The sequence below is a fragment of the Pecten maximus genome, chromosome 11, assembly GCF_902652985.1.
Source record: "Pecten maximus chromosome 11, xPecMax1.1, whole genome shotgun sequence".
Lineage (NCBI taxonomy): Eukaryota > Metazoa > Mollusca > Bivalvia > Pectinida > Pectinidae > Pecten > Pecten maximus.
This window is the reverse complement of record NC_047025.1, coordinates 37,549,961-37,573,512: the sequence shown is the minus strand read 5'-3', so window position 1 is coordinate 37,573,512 and position 23,552 is coordinate 37,549,961. Positions and strand designations below refer to the sequence as shown.

Below are 23,552 nucleotides of genomic sequence, written 5' to 3'. Positions count from 1 at the left end.
CACATTATTTGTTTATGTTTAACACCAGTAGAATACAATAAGGCTTTGTTTCCCTCCATATTATTTGTTTGTTTAACACCAGTAGAATACAATAAGGCTTTGTTTCCCTCCACATTATTTGTTTATGTTTAACACCGGTAGAATACAATAAGACTTTGTTTCCCTCCACATTATTTGTTTATGTTTAACACCGGTAGAATACAATAAGGCTTTGTTTCCCTCCACAGTATTTGTTTATGTTTTACACCTATACAATACAATAAGACTTTGTTTCCCTCCACATTATTTGTTGATGTTTTATAATAACAGTGCAATATAATAAATACTTTGTGTCCCTCCACAGTATTTGTTTATGTTTTATACCAGTACAATACTTTAGGACTCTGTTTCCCTCCACAGTATTTGTTTATGTTTTATACCAGTACAATACAATTAGACTTTGTTTCCCCCCACAGTATTTGTTGATGTTTTATAATAACAGTGCAATATAATAAATACTTTTTTTCCCTCCACAGTATTTGTTTATGTTTTACAATACCAGTACAATACAATAAGACTTTGTTTCCCTCCACAGTATGTCTTTATGTTTTACACCAGTTCAATACAATAAGACTTTGTTTCCCTCCACAGTATGTCTTTATGTTTTACACCAGTTCAACACAATAAGACTTTGTTTCCCTTCACAGTATTTGCTTGTTTTATACCAGTACAACACAATAAGACTTTGTTTTCCCCCACAGTATTTGTTGATGTTTTATAATAACAGTGCAATATAATAAATACTTTGTGTCCCTCCACAGTATTTGTTTATGTTTTATACCAGTACAATACAATTAGACTTTGTTTCCCTCCACAGTAGTTGTTTATGTTTTATACCAGTACAATACAATTAGACTTTGTTTCCCTCCACAGTATGTCTTTATGTTTTACACCAGTTCAATACAAAAAGACTTTGTTTCCCTCGACAGTATTTCTTTGTTTTATACCTGTAGAATACAATAAGACTTTGTTTCCCTCCACAGTAATTGTTTATGTTTTATACCAGTAGAATACAATTAGACTTTGTTTCCCTCCAAAGTATTTGTTTATGTTTTACAATACCAATACAATACAATAAGACTTTGTTTCCCTCGACAGTATTTCTTTGTTTTATACCTGTAGAATACAATAAGACTTTGTTTCCCTCCACAGTAATTGTTTATGTTTTATACCAGTACAATACAATTAGACTTTGTTTCCCTCCACAGTATTTGTTTATGTTTTATACCAGTAGAATACAATTAGACTTTGTTTCCCTCCAAAGTATTTGTTTATGTTTTTCAATACCAGTACAATACATTAAGACTTTGTTTCCCACCACAGTGGTTGTTTATGTTTAACACCAGTAGAATACAATAAGGCTTTGTTTCCCTCCACATTATTTGTTTATGTTAAACACCGGTAGAATACAATAAGACTTTGTTTCCCACCACAGTATTTGTTTATGTTTTATACCAGTACAATACAATAAGACTTTGTTTCCCCCCACATTATTTGTTGATGTTTTATAATAACAGTGCAATATAATAAATACTGTGTTTCCCTCCACAGTATTTGTTTATGTTTTATACCAGTACAATACTTTAGGACTCTGTTTCCCTCCACAGTATTTGTTTATGTTTTATAATAACAGTGCAATATAATAAATACTGTGTTTCCCTCCACAGTATTTGTTTATGTTTTATACCAGTACAATACTTTAGGACTCTGTTTCCCTCCCCAGTATTTGTTTATGTTTTATACCAGTACAATACAATAAGACTTTGTTTCCCCCCACAGTATTTGTTGATGTTTTATAATAACAGTGCAATATAATAAATACTGTGTTTCCCTCCACAGTATTTGTTTATGTTTTATACCAGTACAATACTTTAGGACTCTGTTTCCCTCCACAGTATTTGTTTATGTTTTATACCAGTTCAATACAATAAGACTTTGTTTCCCTCCCCAGTATTTGTTTATGTTTTATACCAGTACAATACTTTAGGACTCTGTTTCCCTCCACAGTATTTGTTTATGTTTTATACCAGTACAATACTTTAGGACTCTGTTTCCCTCCCCAGTATTTGTTTATGTTTTATACCAGTACAATACAATAAGACTTTGTTTCCCCCCACAGTATTTGTTGATGTTTTATAATAACAGTGCAATATAATAAATACTGTGTTTCCCTCCACAGTATTTGTTTATGTTTTATACTAGTACAATACTTTAGGACTGTGTTTCCCTCCACAGTATTTGTTTATGTTTTATACCAGTACAATACTTTAGGACTCTGTTTCCCTCCCCAGTATTTGTTTATGTTTTATACCAGTACAATACAAAAAGACTTTGTTTCCCCCCACAGTATTTGTTGATGTTTTATAATAACAGTGCAATATAATAAATACTTTTTTCCCTCCACAGTATTTGTTTATGTTTTACAATACCAGTACAATACAATAAGACTTTGTTTCCCTCCACAGTATGTCTTTATGTTTTACACCAGTTCAATACAATAAGACTTTGTTTCCCTCCACAGTATGTCTTTATGTTTTACACCAGTTCAACACAATAAGACTTTGTTTCCCTTCACAGTATTTGCTTGTTTTATACCAGTACAACACAATAAGACTTTGTTTTCCCCCACAGTATTTGTTGATGTTTTATAATAACAGTGCAATATAATAAATACTTTGTGTCCCTCCACAGTATTTGTTTATGTTTTACACCTATACAATACAATAAGACTTTGTTTCCCTCCACAGTATTTGTTTATGTTTTATACCAGTACAATACAATTAGACTTTGTTTCCCTCCACAGTAGTTGTTTATGTTTTATACCAGTACAATACAATTAGACTTTGTTTCCCTCCACAGTAGTTGTTTATGTTTTATACCAGTACAATACAATTATACTTTGTTTCCCTCCACAGTATGTCTTTATGTTTTACACCAGTTCAATACAATAAGACTTTGTTTCCCTCGACAGTATTTCTTTGTTTTATACCTATAGAATACAATAAGACTTTGTTTCCCTCCACAGTAATTGTTTATGTTTTATACCAGTAGAATACAATTAGACTTTGTTTCCCTCCAAAGTATTTGTTTATGTTTTACAATACCAATACAATACAATAAGACTTTGTTTCCCTCGACAGTATTTCTTTGTTTTATACCTGTAGAATACAATAAGACTTTGTTTCCCTCCACAGTAATTGTTTATGTTTTATACCAGTACAATACAATTAGACTTTGTTTCCCTCCACAGTATTTGTTTATGTTTTATACCAGTAGAATACAATTAGACTTTGTTTCCCACCACAGTAGTTGTTTATGTTTAACACCAGTAGAATACAATAAGGCTTTGTTTTCCTCCACAGTAGTTGTTTATGTTTTATAATAACAGTGCAATATAATAAATACTGTGTTTCCCTCCACAGTATTTGTTTATGTTTTATACCAGTACAATACTTTAGGACTCTGTTTCCCTCCACAGTATTTGTTTATGTTTTATACCAGTACAATACAATAAGACTTTGTTTCCCTCCACAGTATGTCTTTATGTTTTACACCAGTTCAATACAATAAGACTTTGTTTCCCTCCACAGTATGTCTTTGTTTTACACCAGTTCAACACAATAAGACTTTGTTTCCCTTCACAGTATTTGCTTGTTTTATACCAGTACAACACAATAAGACTTTGTTTTCCCCCACAGTATTTGTTGATGTTTTATAATAACAGTGCAATATAATAAATACTTTGTGTCCCTCCACAGTATTTGTTTATGTTTTACACCTATACAATACAATAAGACTTTGTTTCCCTCCACAGTATTTGTTTATGTTTAACACCAGTAGAATACAATAAGACTTTGTTTCCCTCCATAGTATTTGTTTATGTTTTATACCAGTACAACACAATAAGACTTTGTTTCCCTCCACAGTAGTTGTTTATGTTTTATACCAGTACAATACAATTAGACTTTGTTTCCCTCCACAGTATGTCTTGATGTTTTACACCAGTTCAATACAATAAGACTTTGTTTCCCTCGACAGTATTTCTTTGTTTTATACCTGTAGAATACAATAAGACTTTGTTTCCCTCCACAGTAATTGTTTATGTTTTATACCAGTAGAATACAATTAGACTTTGTTTCCCTCCAAAGTATTTGTTTATGTTTTACAATACCAATACAATACAATAAGACTTTGTTTCCCTCGACAGTATTTCTTTGTTTTATACCTGTAGAATACAATAAGACTTTGTTTCCCTCCACAGTAATTGTTTATGTTTTATACCAGTAGAATACAATTAGACTTTGTTTCCCTCCAAAGTATTTGTTTATGTTTTACAATACCAATACAATACAATAAGACTTTGTTTCCCTCGACAGTATTTCTTTGTTTTATACCTGTAGAATACAATAAGACTTTGTTTCCCTCCACAGTAATTGTTTATGTTTTATACCAGTACAATACAATTAGACTTTGTTTCCCTCCACAGTATTTGTTTATGTTTTATACCAGTAGAATACAATTAGACTTTGTTTCCCTCCAAAGTATTTGTTTATGTTTTTCAATACCAGTACAATACAATAAGACTTTGTTTCCCACCACAGTGGTTGTTTATGTTTAACACCAGTAGAATACAATAAGGCTTTGTTTCCCTCCACATTATTTGTTTATGTTAAACACCGGTAGAATACAATAAGACTTTGTTTCCCACCACAGTATTTGTTTATGTTTTATACCAGTACAATACAATAAGACTTTGTTTCCCCCCACAGTATTTGTTGATGTTTTATAATAACAGTGCAATATAATAAATACTGTGTTTCCCTCCACAGTATTTGTTTATGTTTTATAATAACAGTGCAATATAATAAATACTGTGTTTCCCTCCACAGTATTTGTTTATGTTTTATACCAGTACAATACAATTAGACTTTGTTTCCCCCACAGTATTTGTTGATGTTTTATAATAACAGTGCAATATAATAAATACTTTTTTCCCTCCACAGTATTTGTTTATGTTTTACAATACCAGTACAATACAATAAGACTTTGTTTCCCTCCACAGTATGTCTTTATGTTTTACACCAGTTCAATACAATAAGACTTTGTTTCCCTCCACAGTATGTCTTTATGTTTTACACCAGTTCAACACAATAAGACTTTGTTTCCCTTCACAGTATTTGCTTGTTTTATACCAGTACAACACAATAAGACTTTGTTTTCCCCCACAGTATTTGTTGATGTTTTATAATAACAGTGCAATATAATAAATACTTTGTGTCCCTCCACAGTATTTGTTTATGTTTTACACCTATACAATACAATAAGACTTTGTTTCCCTCCACAGTATTTGTTTATGTTTTATACCAGTACAATACAATTAGACTTTGTTTCCCTCCACAGTAGTTGTTTATGTTTTATACCAGTACAATACAATTAGACTTTGTTTCCCTCCACAGTAGTTGTTTATGTTTTATACCAGTACAATACAATTATACTTTGTTTCCCTCCACAGTATGTCTTTATGTTTTACACCAGTTCAATACAATAAGACTTTGTTTCCCTCGACAGTATTTCTTTGTTTTATACCTGTAGAATACAATAAGACTTTGTTTCCCTCCACAGTAATTGTTTATGTTTTATACCAGTACAATACAATTAGACTTTGTTTCCCTCCAAAGTATTTGTTTATGTTTTACAATACCAATACAATACAATAAGACTTTGTTTCCCTCGACAGTATTTCTTTGTTTTATACCTGTAGAATACAATAAGACTTTGTTTCCCTCCACAGTAATTGTTTATGTTTTATACCAGTACAATACAATTAGACTTTGTTTCCCTCCACAGTATTTGTTTATGTTTTATACCAGTAGAATATAATTAGACTTTGTTTCCCACCACAGTAGTTGTTTATGTTTAACACCAGTAGAATACAATAAGGCTTTGTTTTCCTCCACAGTAGTTGTTTATGTTTTATAGTAACAGTGCAATATAATAAATACTGTGTTTCCCTCCACAGTATTTGTTTATGTTTTATACCAGTACAATACAATAAGACTTTGTTTCCCTCCACAGTATGTCTTTATGTTTTACACCAGTTCAATACAATAAGACTTTGTTTCCCTCCACAGTATGTCTTTGTTTTACACCAGTTCAACACAATAAGACTTTGTTTCCCTCCACAGTATTTGCTTGTTTTATACCAGTACAACACAATTAGACTTTGTTTCCCCCCACAGTATTTGTTGATGTTTTATAATAACAGTGCAATATAATAAATACTTTGTGTCCCTCCACAGTATTTGTTTATGTTTTACACCTATACAATACAATAAGACTTTGTTTCCCTCCACAGTATTTGTTTATGTTTAACACCAGTAGAATACAATAAGACTTTGTTTCCCTCCATAGTATTTGTTTATGTTTTATACCAGTACAACACAATTAGACTTTGTTTCCCTCCACAGTATGTCTTTATGTTTTACACCAGTTCAATACAATAAGACTTTGTTTCCCTCGACAGTATTTCTTTGTTTTATACCTGTAGAATACAATAAGACTTTGTTTCCCTCCACAGTAATTGTTTATGTTTTATACCAGTAGAATACAATTAGACTTTGTTTCCCTCCAAAGTATTTGTTTATGTTTTACAATACCAATACAATACAATAAGACTTTGTTTCCCTCGACAGTATTTCTTTGTTTTATACCTGTAGAATACAATAAGACTTTGTTTCCCTCCACAGTAATTGTTTATGTTTTATACCAGTACAATACAATTAGACTTTGTTTCCCTCCACAGTATTTGTTTATGTTTTATACCAGTAGAATACAATTAGACTTTGTTTCCCTCCAAAGTATTTGTTTATGTTTTACAATACCAGTACAATACAATAAGACTTTGTTTCCCACCACAGTATTTGTTTATGTTTTATACCTGTAGAATACAATAAGACTTTGTTTCCCTCCACAGTAGTTGTTTATGTTTTACACCTATACAATACAATAAGACTTTGTTTCCCTCCACAGTATTTGTTTATGTTTTATACCAGTACAATACAATAAGACTTTGTTTCCCTCCACAGTATGTCTTGATGTTTTATACCAGTAGAATACAATAAGACTTTGTTTCCCTCCACAGTATTTGTTTATGTTTTATACCAGTACAATACAATTAGACTTTGTTTCCCTCCACAGTATGTCTTTATGTTTTATACCAGTACAATACAATTATACTTTGTTTCCCTCCACAGTATGTCTTTATGTTTTATACCAGTACAATACAATAAGACTTTGTTCCCTCCACAGTAATTGTTTATGTTTAACACCAGTACAATACTTTAGGACTTTGTTTCCCTCCACAGTAGTTGTTTATGTTTAACACCAGTACAATACAATAGGACTTTGTTTCCCTCCACAGTAATTGTTTATGTTTAACACCAGTATAATACAATAAATACTTTGTTTCCCACCACAGTAATTGTTTATGTTTTATACCAGTACAATACAATAGGACTTTGTTTCCCTCCATAGTAATTGTTTATGTTTAACACCAGTACAATACTTTAGGACTCTGTTTCCCTCCACAGTAGTTGTTTATGTTTAACACCAGTACAATACAATAGGACTTTGTTTCCCTCCACAGTAATTGTTTATGTTTAACACCAGTATAATACAATAAATACTTTGTTTCCCACCACAGTAATTGTTTATGTTTTATACCAGTACAATACAATAGGACTTTGTTTCCCTCCATAGTAATTGTTTATGTTTATGTTTAACAATACCAGTGCAATACATTTACTCCACTTAACCTGTTGATGATTTTTCCTAATCATAACCTCTTCCAAATCTTCAATAACAAGATTTGCTGTGTAGCTTAGGGTTGCGTTCGGAAACACTACTGCTACGTATCCCAAGGTTTTACCTGGCTGTCTACGCTTATTGTCGCTACTTAGTCTAATCTTTATAGACACCGTAACGGTAGCAGCTTACCACTGGGTTGTAACATAAGCGTAATGATTTTGAAAAATTTGTGATTTTTCCATTTTCTGATGGTAGTATCCCTGTATTCCAAACGTGTTGTAACGTATGTCGATTGGGCACTCAATGTATTTGTAAAAACCACGACTATCATTGGTTATGCTGACTGTTGATAGACAATCAAGTTGAGGACAGCTTTGGAGAAATTTTATGGCCTTCATCCTGATTTTATTGCGGAATTTTCAATTATGCGATATCAAATATTCGACGTGGTCGAAGCGTGTTGATGGTTAAGTGGTCACTCTCTTAGTTCTCTTAACTCTTCGTTATATTACAAGGGATGATTTATATGTTGTGAGCCTCGTATTGAAGGAGGTACTACAGGATGTCCTTTTAAAGTCCTATTTTTCTCTGACTATATAGGGCCGTGTACGCAAGGACTTGTCTCATTTGGTTAATTTATATCGACGAGGTAGCACTCTAAAGTAACCAAGACAAGCAAAATGAACAAAATCGGTAAAAGAGCAGTGATCCAATATTTGCATAAAAAGTTTAACACCTAAGGATATCCATAATTATATGGTAGCAGCACTAGGAACTAGATGCCCTACATATGCTACAGTGAAAATGTGTGCGGCGGAATTTCAGCGCGGCCAACAGAGCCTTGAGGATGACCCCCCGTCCTGGAAGGCCTAGTGTTGCAACCCCAGAAATGGTCAATAAAGTTAATGATATTGCTTTGACAGACAGACGAGTCACAAAAAGATGTATAGCCAGTAGAGTTGGCATTTCTCAGGAAAGAGTATCATCCATTCTGACCGAGGATCTTGTAATGAGAAAGTTTTCTGCCCGATGGGTACCAAGATTTCTGATAGTTGATCAGAAGCACACCAAGCGCACATTTTTGCTTGCTAAGCTTAATCTGTTTGAGGAAGATCCTGCCAGTTATTTTCAGAGATTTATTACTATGGCTGAAACATGGGTCAATCATTTTACCCAAGAGGCCAAACAACAATCGAAAAATGGAAGCAACCTTGCTCTCCTCGACGAAGAAGGCAGAGACTGTTCCATCATCTGGGAAGGTTTTGGCCTCGGTTTTCTGGGATGCATATGGTATTCAGCTGATAGATTATCTCCATAAGGAACAAACATTCAAAGGCACATACTGTGCTTCACCTATGTGGCAGTTACGGGAAAATATTAATTTTTTAGCGCCGCGGAAAGCTCACTAAAGGTGTATTTAATCAGAATCATTCTCCTGTCCACACGTCTGTCATTGCCATGGCTGTCATTCACGGTTGTGGCTTTTAAATGATTGAGTATCCGTCTTATTCATCTGATCTCGCTCCATCAGGCTTTCATATATTTCAGATATGTCAAGCACTTACATGTACTTTCAGTCTGATGATGACGTCATACATGCAGTGGATGACCTTATGAACAACCAAGAAAAGGAGTTCTATAAAAGTGACATTGAGGCCGTTAAACACCATTGGCAAAAGTGTATAGATACTGAAGGGTATTATGTTGAAAAATAATACAATATGTCCGGCAAATTAAAATCCTTCAATATGAGGCTCACAACTTATCAATCAGCCCTCTTACTTCAGATCAATCCATTTGAGATTGTGGTTATTAAGAATTACAACAAAGGTATTTCGAGAAATGTGCATGTATTTAGAGCAAAATAACAATACCTAACGTAGCCGAGGGAAAGTGTGATGTACAACGATATGACAAAGACACATACATTGTATATAGATATATTATTTTCTTTCGTTATAATTTTTTCCGTACATTAAAAGAATAAAAGTTCTCTATACAATTTCTCGCCCGCGAGATGTTGTAAACAAAATTCAATAAAAACATTTAAATATAAGTCAACATTAATATATAATCTGTAACACATATTTCTGGTAATGCACAACAAGGAATTATGTCATGGAACTACACTGACAAAATGAAGTGCAGATGTTTAAAATTCAATTGAAACTATTAGGAGATTCACAACGTAATAAATGCATAAAAATATGAATAAATATAAATAAATACCAATATTATACTCAGGTAAACTGCTACGTATCACAGGGCTGTACTCGAAAACACTACCGCTACGTATCACAGGGCTGTACTCGAAAACACTACCGCTACGTATCACAGGGCTGTACTCGAAAACACTACTGATACGTATCACAGGGTTGTACAAGTAACAAGGGCGTCTACGTATAACAGGGCTGTACTCGTAAAAACTGCGGCTACTTATCACAGGGCTGTACTCGTAAAAACTGCGGCTACTTATCACAGGGCTTTACTCGAAAACACTACTGCTACGTATCACAAGGTTGTACTTTTGGCAAGTGTAGTAGTATATCAGTTATATATACATAGGTCAATGTCTTCACAATTATCCGTATATATGATAGGGCGCGAAAATTGTCTCTGACCGTATACGTGTGATTATCTGGATTATCTTTAGCCGGATCTGATTGTCGCTTCATAACAGTATATAGTTTACAGATCATTCGTCGGTTCATCTTGGGTTCAAATGCAAGGTGAATTTATCTCTGGGAGTAGCAAACGTTGAGTAGACAAACGGCACATCGTTTAAACCCTTTGGAAGTGATAACGTGAAGTTAGTCACAATCTGAAAAAGAAAGAAATTAATGAGTCTATTTAGATGAATAATATTTCTGTAAGACAAACCAGTTCAAATTAGCAGGAAATAACAATTTAGTTTAATCCTATCGCTGCCATTCAAATATGACAAGTTTCCTAACTTACACACTAATACAACCCATTCAAAACTTAAGTTTCGTTCTCTTCTTAAGAGCGGAAAGAAAACCACGCATTAGAATACAAGGTTGTGGACCTAACACGACTGGAGCTGACATGACAAAGGCAAACTTAACTGAGAACGCGGATATTAAAACGAAACAGTAATTCTAACTACGAAACGAGGACAAAATACAACCAAAAATATGGATTTCCATGGAGACTATTGGAATGTACAATATGAGCAGGCGTTCTGGGAAGGAAAACGACACTCGCCACACAAATCTAGGTCAAATCGACGACACTCATCATACAAATCTAGGTCAAATCGACGACATCTGCCATACAAATCTAGGCCAAATCGACGGCCCTCGCCATACTTATCTAGGTCAAATCGACGACACCCGCCTTACAATCTAGGTCAAATGGACGACAACCCCCTTACAAATATAGGTCAAATGGACGACATGTGCCATATAAATCCTGGTCAGACCACACCTGTCATACAAATCTAGTTCAATCGACAACACCCGCCATACAAATCTAGGTCAAATATACGACACCCGCCATACAATCTAGGTCAAATGGACGACAACCCCCTTACAAATATAGGTCAAATGGACGACATGTGCCATACAAATCCTGGTCAGACCACACCTGCCATACAAATCTAGTTCAAATTGACGGCACCCGCCATACAAATCTAGGTCAAATATACGACACCCGCCATACAAATCTAGGTCAAATCGACGACACCCGCCTTACAAATCTAGGTCAAATAGACGTCACACGCCATACAAATCTAGGTCAAATCGACGACACCTGCCATACAAATCTGGTTCAAACGGACGACACCTGCCATACAAATCTGGTTCAAACGGACGACACCTGCCATACAAATCTGGTTCAAATGGACTACACCTCTCATACAAATCTAGGTCAAATCCACGACACCCGACTTATAAATGTCGGTTGAACCAGGGTTAAGCTACAATCTCGAATAAATCTCAGAATATTTCCAATGAGATCTTGCTGCAGTTTATATTACTTATACGGTATACCTGTATGTATCTATTAGTAAAATAAATGGAGGATATTGAATGGTTTCCCGTTGCATAACATATATTTCACGAGTATGACACAATATCGATATATCCCGAAATATTTTGTCATATGAGTGAAATATATGTTATACATAATATGTATTCAACTGGAAACCATTACATTTTCTTTTTATTGCATTTTACGATAAAAAAATTGAATATCATCGAAAAAATAATAGCGTCGAAAAGTGCGGGAATCAGTAACATAATTCTTGACGACGTCTCTTTGTGACGTTACTCAACGCCAACTTGACGGGGACATTATTTATGGACTGATAACGCAATTTAAGCATTTTCTGCTGTTATTGGAGAACCTGTGAATGAAAAGCTAACGTCAAGTAAGTGTTTTGTCAAAAGCTTTTTTTCTAAATATTTCAGGAATACAGCATAAGAAATCGGCTAGTTTCAATGAGGCGAATACAAAGGTTCGCTCTGATTTGTCAAAAACGAAAAACTTTTATTTTCACTGCAAAATCTTATATTTTAACTGCTGATCGCTGCAGTGAAAATATGTTTTATCAGTTTGATAAATTTCTATAATTCACTGGCAAAAATACAAAAGATAAATATAAAAAGAGTTAACCGATTTATTCTGATCAATCAATTTAATCCCATGACTGACAGATTGCATACCCCCAGGGAAATGTTGGTATCGACATCATGCATGCTATCTTTGGTAAGTATTCTACTATCTTGGATATGTTATTGAACGTATTCGATGCTTGTTTTCTTTAGAGAAGTTGACATAATCTCAATTGAGCCTAGATTTACATAGTGGTTGAAACACAAGACACTTAACCATTACGGTCACCTATCTCTTTATCTACCGCGCAAGCCACATTTTATACGATCCCCTCGTTTTTTATCGATTTCAGTTAGAAATTACGGCTAATTGTTGATACTGTCTTTCCTTTTTTAGGAAAAAATACATATATATATAATAGTTTTGGATGAAATCAAGAGAAATCGTATACTGTCACTTAAAGCCGATCTCCATCATTACTTTACAACGTTACCTCTGGTTTCCTGTAAGACACTGCCTTATTTATTAAGGAAGCGTAAATTAATGTAATTTGGTTTCAAATATAGATTGAGTGGAGCCAACTCTACATCCATGAATAGTGTCATACAAATGTTCCGTCGCTGACACACTGACACGACACCTCGTTTCAGTATTGTAACACCAGAACGGTCTATTGACTCCCCCATGGAGTGTGTGTTTATAGTGCTGAGCATCACGCATTGTAATAGGACTGACTCTAAATAGTCATTATATATCGAGACAAACTCCCTACCTCTGTGCTACCGAGAATCACCTCCAGCTTATACTGTAAGTACCTCATTATGATATCGGATATTGAGTAGAGGCCATCAAGGTAGGTATATCTAACATTACATACTGAATATATCAAAACATTTACTCACTTTGGATACACTGACATATATCTCCTGCTCCGCGAATCTCTGTCCTACACAGTTCCGTGTTCCGTATCCAAAGGGAAGGAAACCGAAAGGATGGATTTTTTCTCTGTCAGGATTACTCCTTAACCAACGCTCAGGCAAGAACTTGTCCGGATTAGGAAAATATTTTTCGTCTTTGCAGATAGAGGTAATGCACATATTTATTGTCGTCTGTAAGGCAACGAAAACAACAAATTGTAATGTTCGCTCATGCTTTTCATAGTACAAGTGAAATAGACCGTTTTCACGTTGAGATACACTGGTACATGTAATGCAACTTCACAGACTTTCCTGAAAGTCAATAATTCTTGATGTGCAAAAAGTAATATCGATTGAAAAATAAATATTCTATTACATTATCCCACATTGTTGCGTTCTAAATTCAAAATTTTAAAATAATTATTCACTTATTTCATATTTTCATATTTTGATCCATTTCAAAAGGATTTCATTTAAGATAGATCATGAGAAAAAACCACATTTTACAGCTTCTCTAGCTCGTCTGTATTGTAGGGTGCAAAAAATGTGAAAATATTGTCGGAAATTGTTGGGCATACACAGATGTTAAAAAATCAACTTAGGCATACACAGATGGTCAAAAAACAACTTAGGCATACACAGGTGTTAAAAAATCAACTTAGGCATACACAGGTGATATAACATCAACTTTGGCATACACAGATGTTTAAAAATCAACTTAGGCATACACAGGTGTTAAAACATCAACTTTGGCATACACAGATGTTATAACATCAACTTGGGCATACACCGATGTTAAAACATCAACTTGGGCATACACCGATGTTAAAACATCAACTTGGGCATACACAGATGTTAAAACATCAACTTGGGCATACACAGATGTTAAAACATCAACTTAGGCATACACAGATGTTAAAACATCAACTTAGGCATACACAGATGTTAAAACATCAACTTGGGCATACACCGATGTTAAAACATCAACTTGGGCATACACAGGTGTTAAAACATCAACTTGGGCATACACAGATGTTAAAACATCAACTTGGGCATACACCGATGTTAAAACATCAACTTGGGCATACACAGATGTTCAAATTCAACTTAGGCATACACAGGTGTTAAAAAATCAACTTTGGCATACACAGATGTTAAAAAATCAACTTTGGCATACACAGGTGTTAAAACATCAACTTAGGCATACACAGGTGTTAAAACGTCAACTTGGGCATACACAGATGTTCAAATTCAACTTAGGCATACACAGGTGTTAAAAAATCAACTTGGGCATACACAAATGTTAAAAAATCAACTTTGGCATACACAGGTGTTAAAACATCAACTTGGGCATACACAGATGTTAACAAAAAGAAATTGGGAATAAATGTTTGAATAATGGATATTTAAAAAGTATTCCGAAAAAGGTATGTGTGTTCTGACCCGGTGTCATAGGAACCATGTGTTTCGTGGTATACATACCCCCGCCGGAATATCGTAGTTAGAAAGCACCACATCCTTATCCAATACTCTCTGGGTACCCAGGATTACTGGATATACAAATCTAAACAAAAGGCAAAACACTTAACCCACCAACCTACATTTCTATATGGACAATGACTTTACCCACAAACCTACATTTCTATATGGACAATGACTTAACCCACCAACCTACATTTCTGGGAGGACATTGACTTAACCCACCAACCTACATTTCTATATGGACAATGACTTTACCCACCAACCTACATTTCTATATGGACAATGACTTTACCCACAAACCTACATTTCTGGGAGGACATTAACTTTACCCACCAACCTACATTTCTATATGGACAATGACTTTACCCACAAACCTACATTTCTATAAGGACAATGACTTTACCCACCAACCTACATTTCTATATGGACAATGACTTTACCCACAAACCTACATTTCTATATGGACATTAACTTTACCCACCAACCTACATTTCTGGGAGGACATTGACTTAACCCATCAACCTACATTTCTATTTGGACAATGACTTTACCCACCAACCTACATTTCTATAAGGACATTAACTTTACCCACCGACCTACATTTCTATAAGGACATTAACTTAACCCACCGACCTACATTTCTATATGGACAATGACATTACCCACCAACCTACATTTCTGGGAGGACATTGACTTAACCCACCAACCTACATTTCTGGGAGGACATTAACTTTACCCATCAACCTACATTTCTATCTGGACAATGACTTTACCCACCAACCTACATTTATATAAGGACATTGACTTAACCCACCGACCTACATTTCTATAAGGACATTGACTTTACCCACCAACCTACATTTCTGGGAGGACATTGACTTAACCCACCAACCTACATTTCTGGGAGGACATTAACTTTACCCATCAACCTACATTTCTATCTGGACAATGACTTTACCCACCAACCTACATTTTTATATGGACATTAACTTTACCCATCAACCTACATTTCTATCTGGACAATGACTTTACCCACCAACCTACATTTCTATAACGACATTGACTTTATCCACAAACCTACATTTATATAAGGACATTGACTTAACCCACCGACCTACATTTCTATAAGGACATTGACTTTACCCACCAACCTACATTTCTGGGAGGACATTGACTTAACCCACCAACCTACATTTCTGGGAGGACATTAACTTTACCCATCAACCTACATTTCTATCTGGACAATGACTTTACCCACCAACCTACATTTTTATATGGACATTGACTTTACCCATCAACCTACATTTCTATCTGGACAATGACTTTACCCACCAACCTACATTTCTATAAGGACATTGACTTTATCCACAAACCTACATTTATATAAGGACATTGACTTAACCCACCGACCTACATTTCTATATGGACAATGGCTTAATTGGAATGTACAATATGAGCAGGCGTTCCGGGAAGGAAAACGACACTCGCCACACAAATCTAGGTCAAATCGACGACACCTATCATACAAATCAAGGTCAAATCGACGACATCTGCCATACAAATCTAGGTCAAATCGACGGCACTCGCCATACTTATCTAGGTCAAATCGACGACACCCGCCTTACAAATCTAGGTCAAATCGACGACACCCGCCTTACAATCTACAGGTCAAATGGACGACATTGACTTAACCCACAAACCTAGATTTCTATATGGACAATGACTTAACCCACCAACCTGCATTTCTATTTGGACAATGACTTAACCCACAAACCTACATTTCTATTTGGACAATGACTTTACCCATCAACCTACATTTCTGGAAGGACATTAACTTTACCCATCAACCTACATTTCTGGAAGGACATTGACTTTACCCACCAACCTACATTTCTGGGAGGACATTGTAATTTAAATTTCTGTATATCACTTGCACTTTGTCGACTTAACGTTAGGATCCCTCAGTCGCTCACAGGATAGAATTATTCATAATATAATATCTTCTGGACCGAAGTTAGTACGTGAGGTAATATTTAATTATGATCAAAATGACATCTTTAAAGGTACATTAGTATAACTATATCGTTGTACAAAAATGTTCAATTGAATTTGGTTCGAAATGTAAGATTTTACATATGTAAGCGTACGTACCGATGTATACTGGTAAAATAACGACAGCTCACCTGAACGATTCTTTAAGACATGCCTTCAGATAATGCACATCCTTGAAGCCATCTGGACTAATTGGACCCTCTGCCGGTATCAGGGGAGCTAACTCCTGATATAGTTTCTCTTGTATGTCGGGATATTTTGCAAGGTGATAAAGCAGGAATGTAATTGCGTTGGCCGTCTAAAAAGTGTAAATTTGATTAAAACAGCATTCTTCATAAAGCATTATAATTAGGCAAACGACATGTTAAATATTAAATTCTCGCAATTACCAATGTATTTTGGTATTCTATAGGTACACTGTCGTGGGCATACATGCATTTTAATGGTACTCATTATGCGTTATCGCTTAATGACATCAAATGGGTTTAATATCATGGTTATGTAAGTAAAGCAATATTATATAACAGAAGAAAAAAAGTCAGGAAATAACTTACAGAATCAATTCCTCCTCTGAAAAAGTCGATGAGGAGCGAAGATATTTTTTCTGGAGTCATATTCGGGGACGTTAACAGGAAATGAAGAAGATTAAACTCATCTGGGTCAGTTTTGTTGTCTAGATTGTTGAGCGCCTTTTCCGTATATTTGTCTGTGAAACTTTGATAACATAATTCAATATTAACATAAAGACCACTTACGTAGAACGCTATCTTAAAAAGATTAACAAATTACAACTTCTATCTATAGAGATATTCAAAGTTCTATCTATAGAGATATTCAAAGTTCTATCTACAGATATATTCAAAGTTCTGTCTACAGAGATATTCAAAGTTCTATCTACAGATATATTCAAGATTTTATCTATAGAGATATTCAAAGTTCTATCTACAGATATATTCAAGATTTTATCTATAGAGATATTCAAAGTTCTATCTACAGATATATTCAAGATTTTATCTATAGAGATATTCAAAGTTCTATCTACAGATATATTCAAGATTTTATCTATAGAGATATTCAAAGTTCTGTCTACAGATATATTCAAAGTTCTATCTATAGAGATATTCAAAGTTCTATCTACAGATATATTCAAAGTTCTATCTATAAAGATATTCAAAGTTCTGTCTATAAAGATATTCAAAGTTCTATCTATAGAGATACTCAAAGTTCTATCTACAGATATATTCAAGATTTTATCTACAGAGATATTCAAAGTTCTATCTACAGATATATTAAAAGTTCTATCTACAGAGATATTCAAAGTTCTATCTACAGATATATTCAAAGTTCTATCTATAAAGATATTCAAAGTTCTATCTATAGAGATACTCAAAGTTCTATCTATAGAGATATTCAAAGTTCTATCTATAGAGATACTCAAAGTTCTATCTACAGATATATTCAAGATTTTATCTACAGAGATATTCAAAGTTCTATCTACAGATATATTCAAGATTTTATCTATAGAGATATTCAAAGTTCTATCTACAGATATATTCAAGATTTTATCTATAGAGATATTCAAAGTTCTATCTACAGATATATTCAAAGCTCATTCTTACAGCTCTCAGTTCTTCCTCATTGTTTAATTCAAGGTATACTCACCTCATTAAAAAATCAGACGCCTTTTCGAATTTGCGATAGCCCGGAGTTTTAAACCACTTGAACCAGTTGATTGGCGCTAGAAGTTGCTCTCCAAAGTAATCAAAGTAATTATCCACAAATTCCATGAACTCGCGATTAGACTCTGATCCTGAAGATGATATGATGCCAAGTCTTTTGTTGAAGCACAGCAGCCCCGCCCCTATAGGATACGGACAGACAAGGTATAGGGACACTGTTATCATAGCCGTTCACATTTAGGATTATAGTTCATCGAGATATATTTAAATAACAATCGCATTATACGAGGATTGTCTTGCTTTCAATTGAAAACCAATCCATTCCTACAAGTTGCATTAAAATACGATCCTACTGTACTAACACAAACCTTCTGAAGAGTATTCAAACAATGGGTCGGGCAGGTTTTGGAGTTGACCAGTCACTCTACAGTTACTAACGAGGTCATCGGCTACCCCGCTTAACTTTGGTATAAGTTTTGACACGGCTCGAGGCTGACATATACCTCTCTGTGCCGGACTCCGTAGCTCCCACCAGTTTTCACCATTACTGTATAACAGAATTATGTAAATACTACAAAAATAAGCGGACGCAGTCATTTTTAAGGTTGGTGTTTAACGTTTTGTGAAAAGCTGAGGTCATCAAAGATGGTGTTCAAAGTTAATAAAGCCACTCTGGGCTAACTTAAAAACCAAATAATTCAAAAGGCGAAGTCAACCAGGGGTTTATGTATAATACCGCTGATATTGTCTATCTTTGATCGAAAGACACGGCATTCTATCATTGTATCTGTAAGATAATGAATCTACATAAGGTCATGGAGACGTTTGGATCCCTGTAATATCTATTGCTTAAAATAGTATGTCCGTTGTGTGGGAATGCATTGTCTTTCTTTACTATACATAACGAAAAACAGTTCATGTGATATTTACGTCTTCGCTGCAATCCTACATATTTCTATAGAGTAGTTTGGGCCTTACCGCTCTCCAATCGTAGGCTCACGGTTCCTGCTGTTATTATACGTGTCGAACAATGGCAGAGGCCGCCGGAAAGGATACTTATTGTCGGACCTGAAAGTTTTCTCAACGTCATCAGGATCAAGCACGAACACGTTCCATTCGCTAGGAAGACGAACTCTGCAGATTGTGCCAAACTCCCTGCGCCACTTTTCTATTAATTCGTCGAAGCGTTCTGTGCGGTATTTAGCTGAAAAAACCCCGAAATAATTGTATAATAAAACAGCAAAATCGCTTCAGATATAAATGTTGTCTTAGATATAAACACAGGAACAGTTAAATCATAATACAGCTCAATACTGTGAAATTAGTGACAATATCAATCGACAGGATGTTAAACAATGCCAAACCTTACTGAATGGATACATCTGTAGCGCCGCTCCTAAATAGGGAACATTATAGATCCCTTGTGGCCCAGGCATCTCTTCAAATGGCTTGATAGTGTCGGCCTCGGACGGCAGGGCAATCTGGTGACCTTGCATGGAAACCGGATGAGCAAAAGGACATTTGTTTAAGTTCGGATGTATGACAGAGGTTGAACGTTTACGTGAGAATGTTGTGAAAGTCGGCGAAACACATATGGCTCCTCTGTAAAGACGAATCGTACATTATACTAGTCTTTTATTCATATAATGGTATTATACAATCAAATGGCTATATTTTATTTACCGAAAAGGATTATTTGTGCAACAAATTCCATTTGCATAAAAATTTCCACTAATACAGATCATTAGGGATGGTACACCAGCATAGCAATATCGTATGTCAATTAACATTGGAAAATCAGTTTTAACTATGACATGACACTAAAATTCCACGGACATGGTAGAGTGACGGCAAGTCTGATACAGGCAATGAGAACGAGTCCGTTAAAGCTGGGCGGTATACAGTAACTCAGAGGTAACAGACTTTGGTTTGTCTCAGTCAGACAGAGACCTAAAACATTCCTCTGAAGTGCAAATGCAAACCTTAAGCCTAGAAGTGGGACAGTATTAATGAAGACATTAGGGAGACAAACATGTATATAGTCGCCTCTTACGCATGATGCGAGGGAGAACGCAAGTATAATCCCTACATCCTGCATGCAGGAAAATTAATAACATATACTATTCCGAATTAACCCACTAACTTACATATCTTTTACGCGAATATGGTACATATTTGAATGTAAAACAGACAAAGGTAAACGGAAAAATGTTGTTCGCGGCTACGATAGAGAAGTAGCTATGTACATCATATATTAGAGAGGCGTATTAGGCTCACATTGGAATATGTTTTTCTTTCATGCAAAAAGATTTTTGTCTGTCGGCCGCCACTTAAATATTTCGTGGCCGCCACTTTATTTTCTGGGGGCCGCCACTTAAATATCGGAATGGTCGCCACTTAAATATCTGTCGGCTGCCACTTTATTTTCTGGGGGCCGCCACTTTATTATCTGGAGGTAGCCGCTTGAATATCTGGCGGCAGCTACTTTAATATCTGGAGGCCACCACTTAAATATCTGGCGGCATCCACTTAAATATCTGGATGCCTCCACTTTATTCTCTGCAGGCCGCAACTTAAATTTCTGACGTCCCATAACTATCTAAAATATTTAAGTGGCACAGTCGCCAGATAAAATACTTTCGCATGCAAGAAAACATTTTCAAATATGAGCCTCATTCGCTTCTGTAATGTATAACTCTAAAATATCGGAAAGAGAAAAAATAATTCATTTGATATGGGAATGCCAGAAGGGCATATCACAATATTTTAAACTCTTCTAGATGTAAACCATATTCCTTTTCAATAGATAATCATTCTTTTATTTTTGGGATAACAAAGAAAGGTATATATTTGTTTTGTTGCCAATATCATAAAAACCAGATGGCTATACACATATTTTAATACCAATTGGCAACACGAATGCTAAAACATTCCATACGTATCTAAAATGGTTGTTTTGAAAGCAAAAATTACTAATGCCTTCTGTACCTAGCGTCAGTTGAGAAACTACATTCAGTTAGTTATTTTGATAGTCAACGCCTTATTCTCTAAGACTTGTACGTTTTACTTCTAACATCTTGTTTCCTGTATTAAAATTCATTTCAATTCCAAAGGATGCGTGAATCAGTGAGAATGTAGTAAAAATTTGCCATAAATAAAATATTAATTAACATTTGAATAAATAGATTTTGAAATAACGTTACAGTTAAATTTCTACAGCAAAATTTCAAATAATGTATAGAAAAAAGAAAATTCTACGTCAGAATTTCCAAAGGAGTACGAAGAAAACGAAAGAATTACTAATGATATTCAACAATATAATGATAATCTGCGAGATTTGTACATTTAATTCTTATGGACAGTGTGGAACAGTTCCACATATATACGCTTATTTAAAATTTATTCAATTTACAACAAAATCGATATCTATTATGTTTATGCCTCTCCATACCCCCTCCTCCATGGCTGTCAACAGGTCGTAAAACCAAAACAAACAAACATCTCCCCTTCTTTACTTTTCTACTGACTTTTTAAATTAGCTACATACGCGTTATTCGGTATGTACATGTACCGGACCTACTACCGGATATGTTGCTATATTCTTTGATATTTACGACGATTAACTTTGAAGGGATTTCTTGTTTTCTATTCCGCGTATCAATCGTACCTGCCATGCAGATTTTTAATTTACCCATTCATTGTTCCATACCCCTACATCGATTGCTTTTGACAGTGGTAAATGGCTTTATAACCCGGAACATTACAAACGTAAACAACCAACTACATGTGAAGACCTCAAGCGTGTCTTCAGGGAAAGTATACACAGGAACATGTACAGTAACGGCATAACGACGAGTGACCAGCAGGACATTTAAACGGTTAGAAATAAAGATGATTTTTTTATTCAACTGTTTCCAGTAGGACTAAACATTATAATTCATCACGACTTCCTTCACATAATAACACGAGAGATTCAATCATGTAAATATCGAATACGGCTCGGACTTAATTATACAGTATTAACTCGGAAAACAGTAAGTCTACCGTACACTCTGAATGGATTACCTTAAACTAAAATATCTGTATCCTCTCTCGCAAAAATATAAACAAAACCGAAGCAGAAATAAAATATATAATCTGCTGTCGGAATCAGGAACGAACCAATAAATGTGTTGTAGTGACGTCTTAAGATAGTATCCGTTATATTTCTATAATATAAACAAATTATTAAACTTGATCCAACGTCGGCGTGTTTTATATGACTGACAATCATATCAATGATGTGACTTATTTGTAATTTATCCATTAATTGAGATATTTTTGAGATATAAATAAATTAAGATTGTTATATCGGTTAATATCAAAGATTATCGTCTTACATTTCTGTTGATAATTTTGATCCTTATATCTCATTATCGAAAAAAAACTCCGTCCATGATTTTACTTGACAGAAACTTAAAAAAGAATTTCACGACGTGATTTATTTTAACTTATATCTGAAGACTTTACCTGATAATATACTAGTTACCTACCTTACAGGCCGATACAGGAACATGGTGATCAGCTGTTGTTGTATACAGGTAAGCTAGAGAATGGTTATGTCAATTCTCAATCGCTTAATATTTATATGATGGTGTTCCGACGTGCGAACACTCGAATACACCTCTTTACGTTGTGATTCGCCGGTAGAATTTGACGCACACCGAGTAAACTGTTACTCAGAAAAAAAACCCACTGTATAGTGCGGGTTAACTCAATACAGAACGAGATCATGAGCTGGATTATTTTGTATCCCGTGTGATAATGCCAATTGTTATGAGGGTATTTTCCTTTGGTTTATTTATGTTGGAGGAAGTTGTAGGAGATAGTACACAGCTTTCAGATTACAATCACAATGTTGAACGTTTATCTGCATTAACTACGCGTACTCGTTTGTCGCCAGTGATTATGTTTAAGTGGTGTACATCTTTATAGAACACGCCCATATATGTAGTTTACTGGT

The 23,552-nt window shown here is 34.8% G+C and overlaps 1 protein-coding gene across 2 annotated transcripts; it reads right to left on the bottom strand.

Moving 5' to 3' along the window:
* Positions 1–9,683: 9,683 nt before the first annotated feature.
* On the bottom strand, positions 9,684–23,203 carry LOC117338094 (probable cytochrome P450 CYP44). Of its 2 annotated transcripts, none has more exons than XM_033899291.1 (10): positions 23,083–23,203; positions 19,920–20,152; positions 19,529–19,754; positions 18,919–19,097; positions 18,534–18,732; positions 17,426–17,585; positions 17,003–17,169; positions 14,820–14,901; positions 13,323–13,529; positions 9,684–10,666 (listed from the first exon to the last, which is right to left on the bottom strand). In XM_033899291.1, the coding sequence occupies exons 1-10, from the start codon at positions 23,103–23,105 to the stop codon at positions 10,553–10,555; spliced, it is 1,590 nt and encodes a 529-aa protein (XP_033755182.1). In that variant the 5' UTR covers positions 23,106–23,203; the 3' UTR covers positions 9,684–10,552. The 2 variants fall into 2 exon arrangements, with proteins under 2 accessions (XP_033755182.1, XP_033755183.1); XM_033899292.1 differs by having other exon boundaries at positions 19,920–20,039; positions 23,083–23,194.
* Positions 23,204–23,552: the final 349 nt, after the last annotated feature.

What these genes read in the sequence shown, in the direction of transcription:
- LOC117338094 (XM_033899291.1), bottom strand. Translation starts at nt 23,105, where the DNA reads ATGTTCCTGTATCGGCCTGTAAG. An exon ending in GCGTCTGATTTTTTAATGAG is followed by an intron (nt 17,586 to 18,533) that starts GTGAGTATACCT and finishes ATGTTATCAAAG; the next exon opens with TTTCACAGACAAATATACGG. An exon ending in TGTCTTAAAGAATCGTTCAG is followed by an intron (nt 14,902 to 17,002) that starts GTGAGCTGTCGT and finishes CCTTTTGTTTAG; the next exon opens with ATTTGTATATCCAGTAATCC.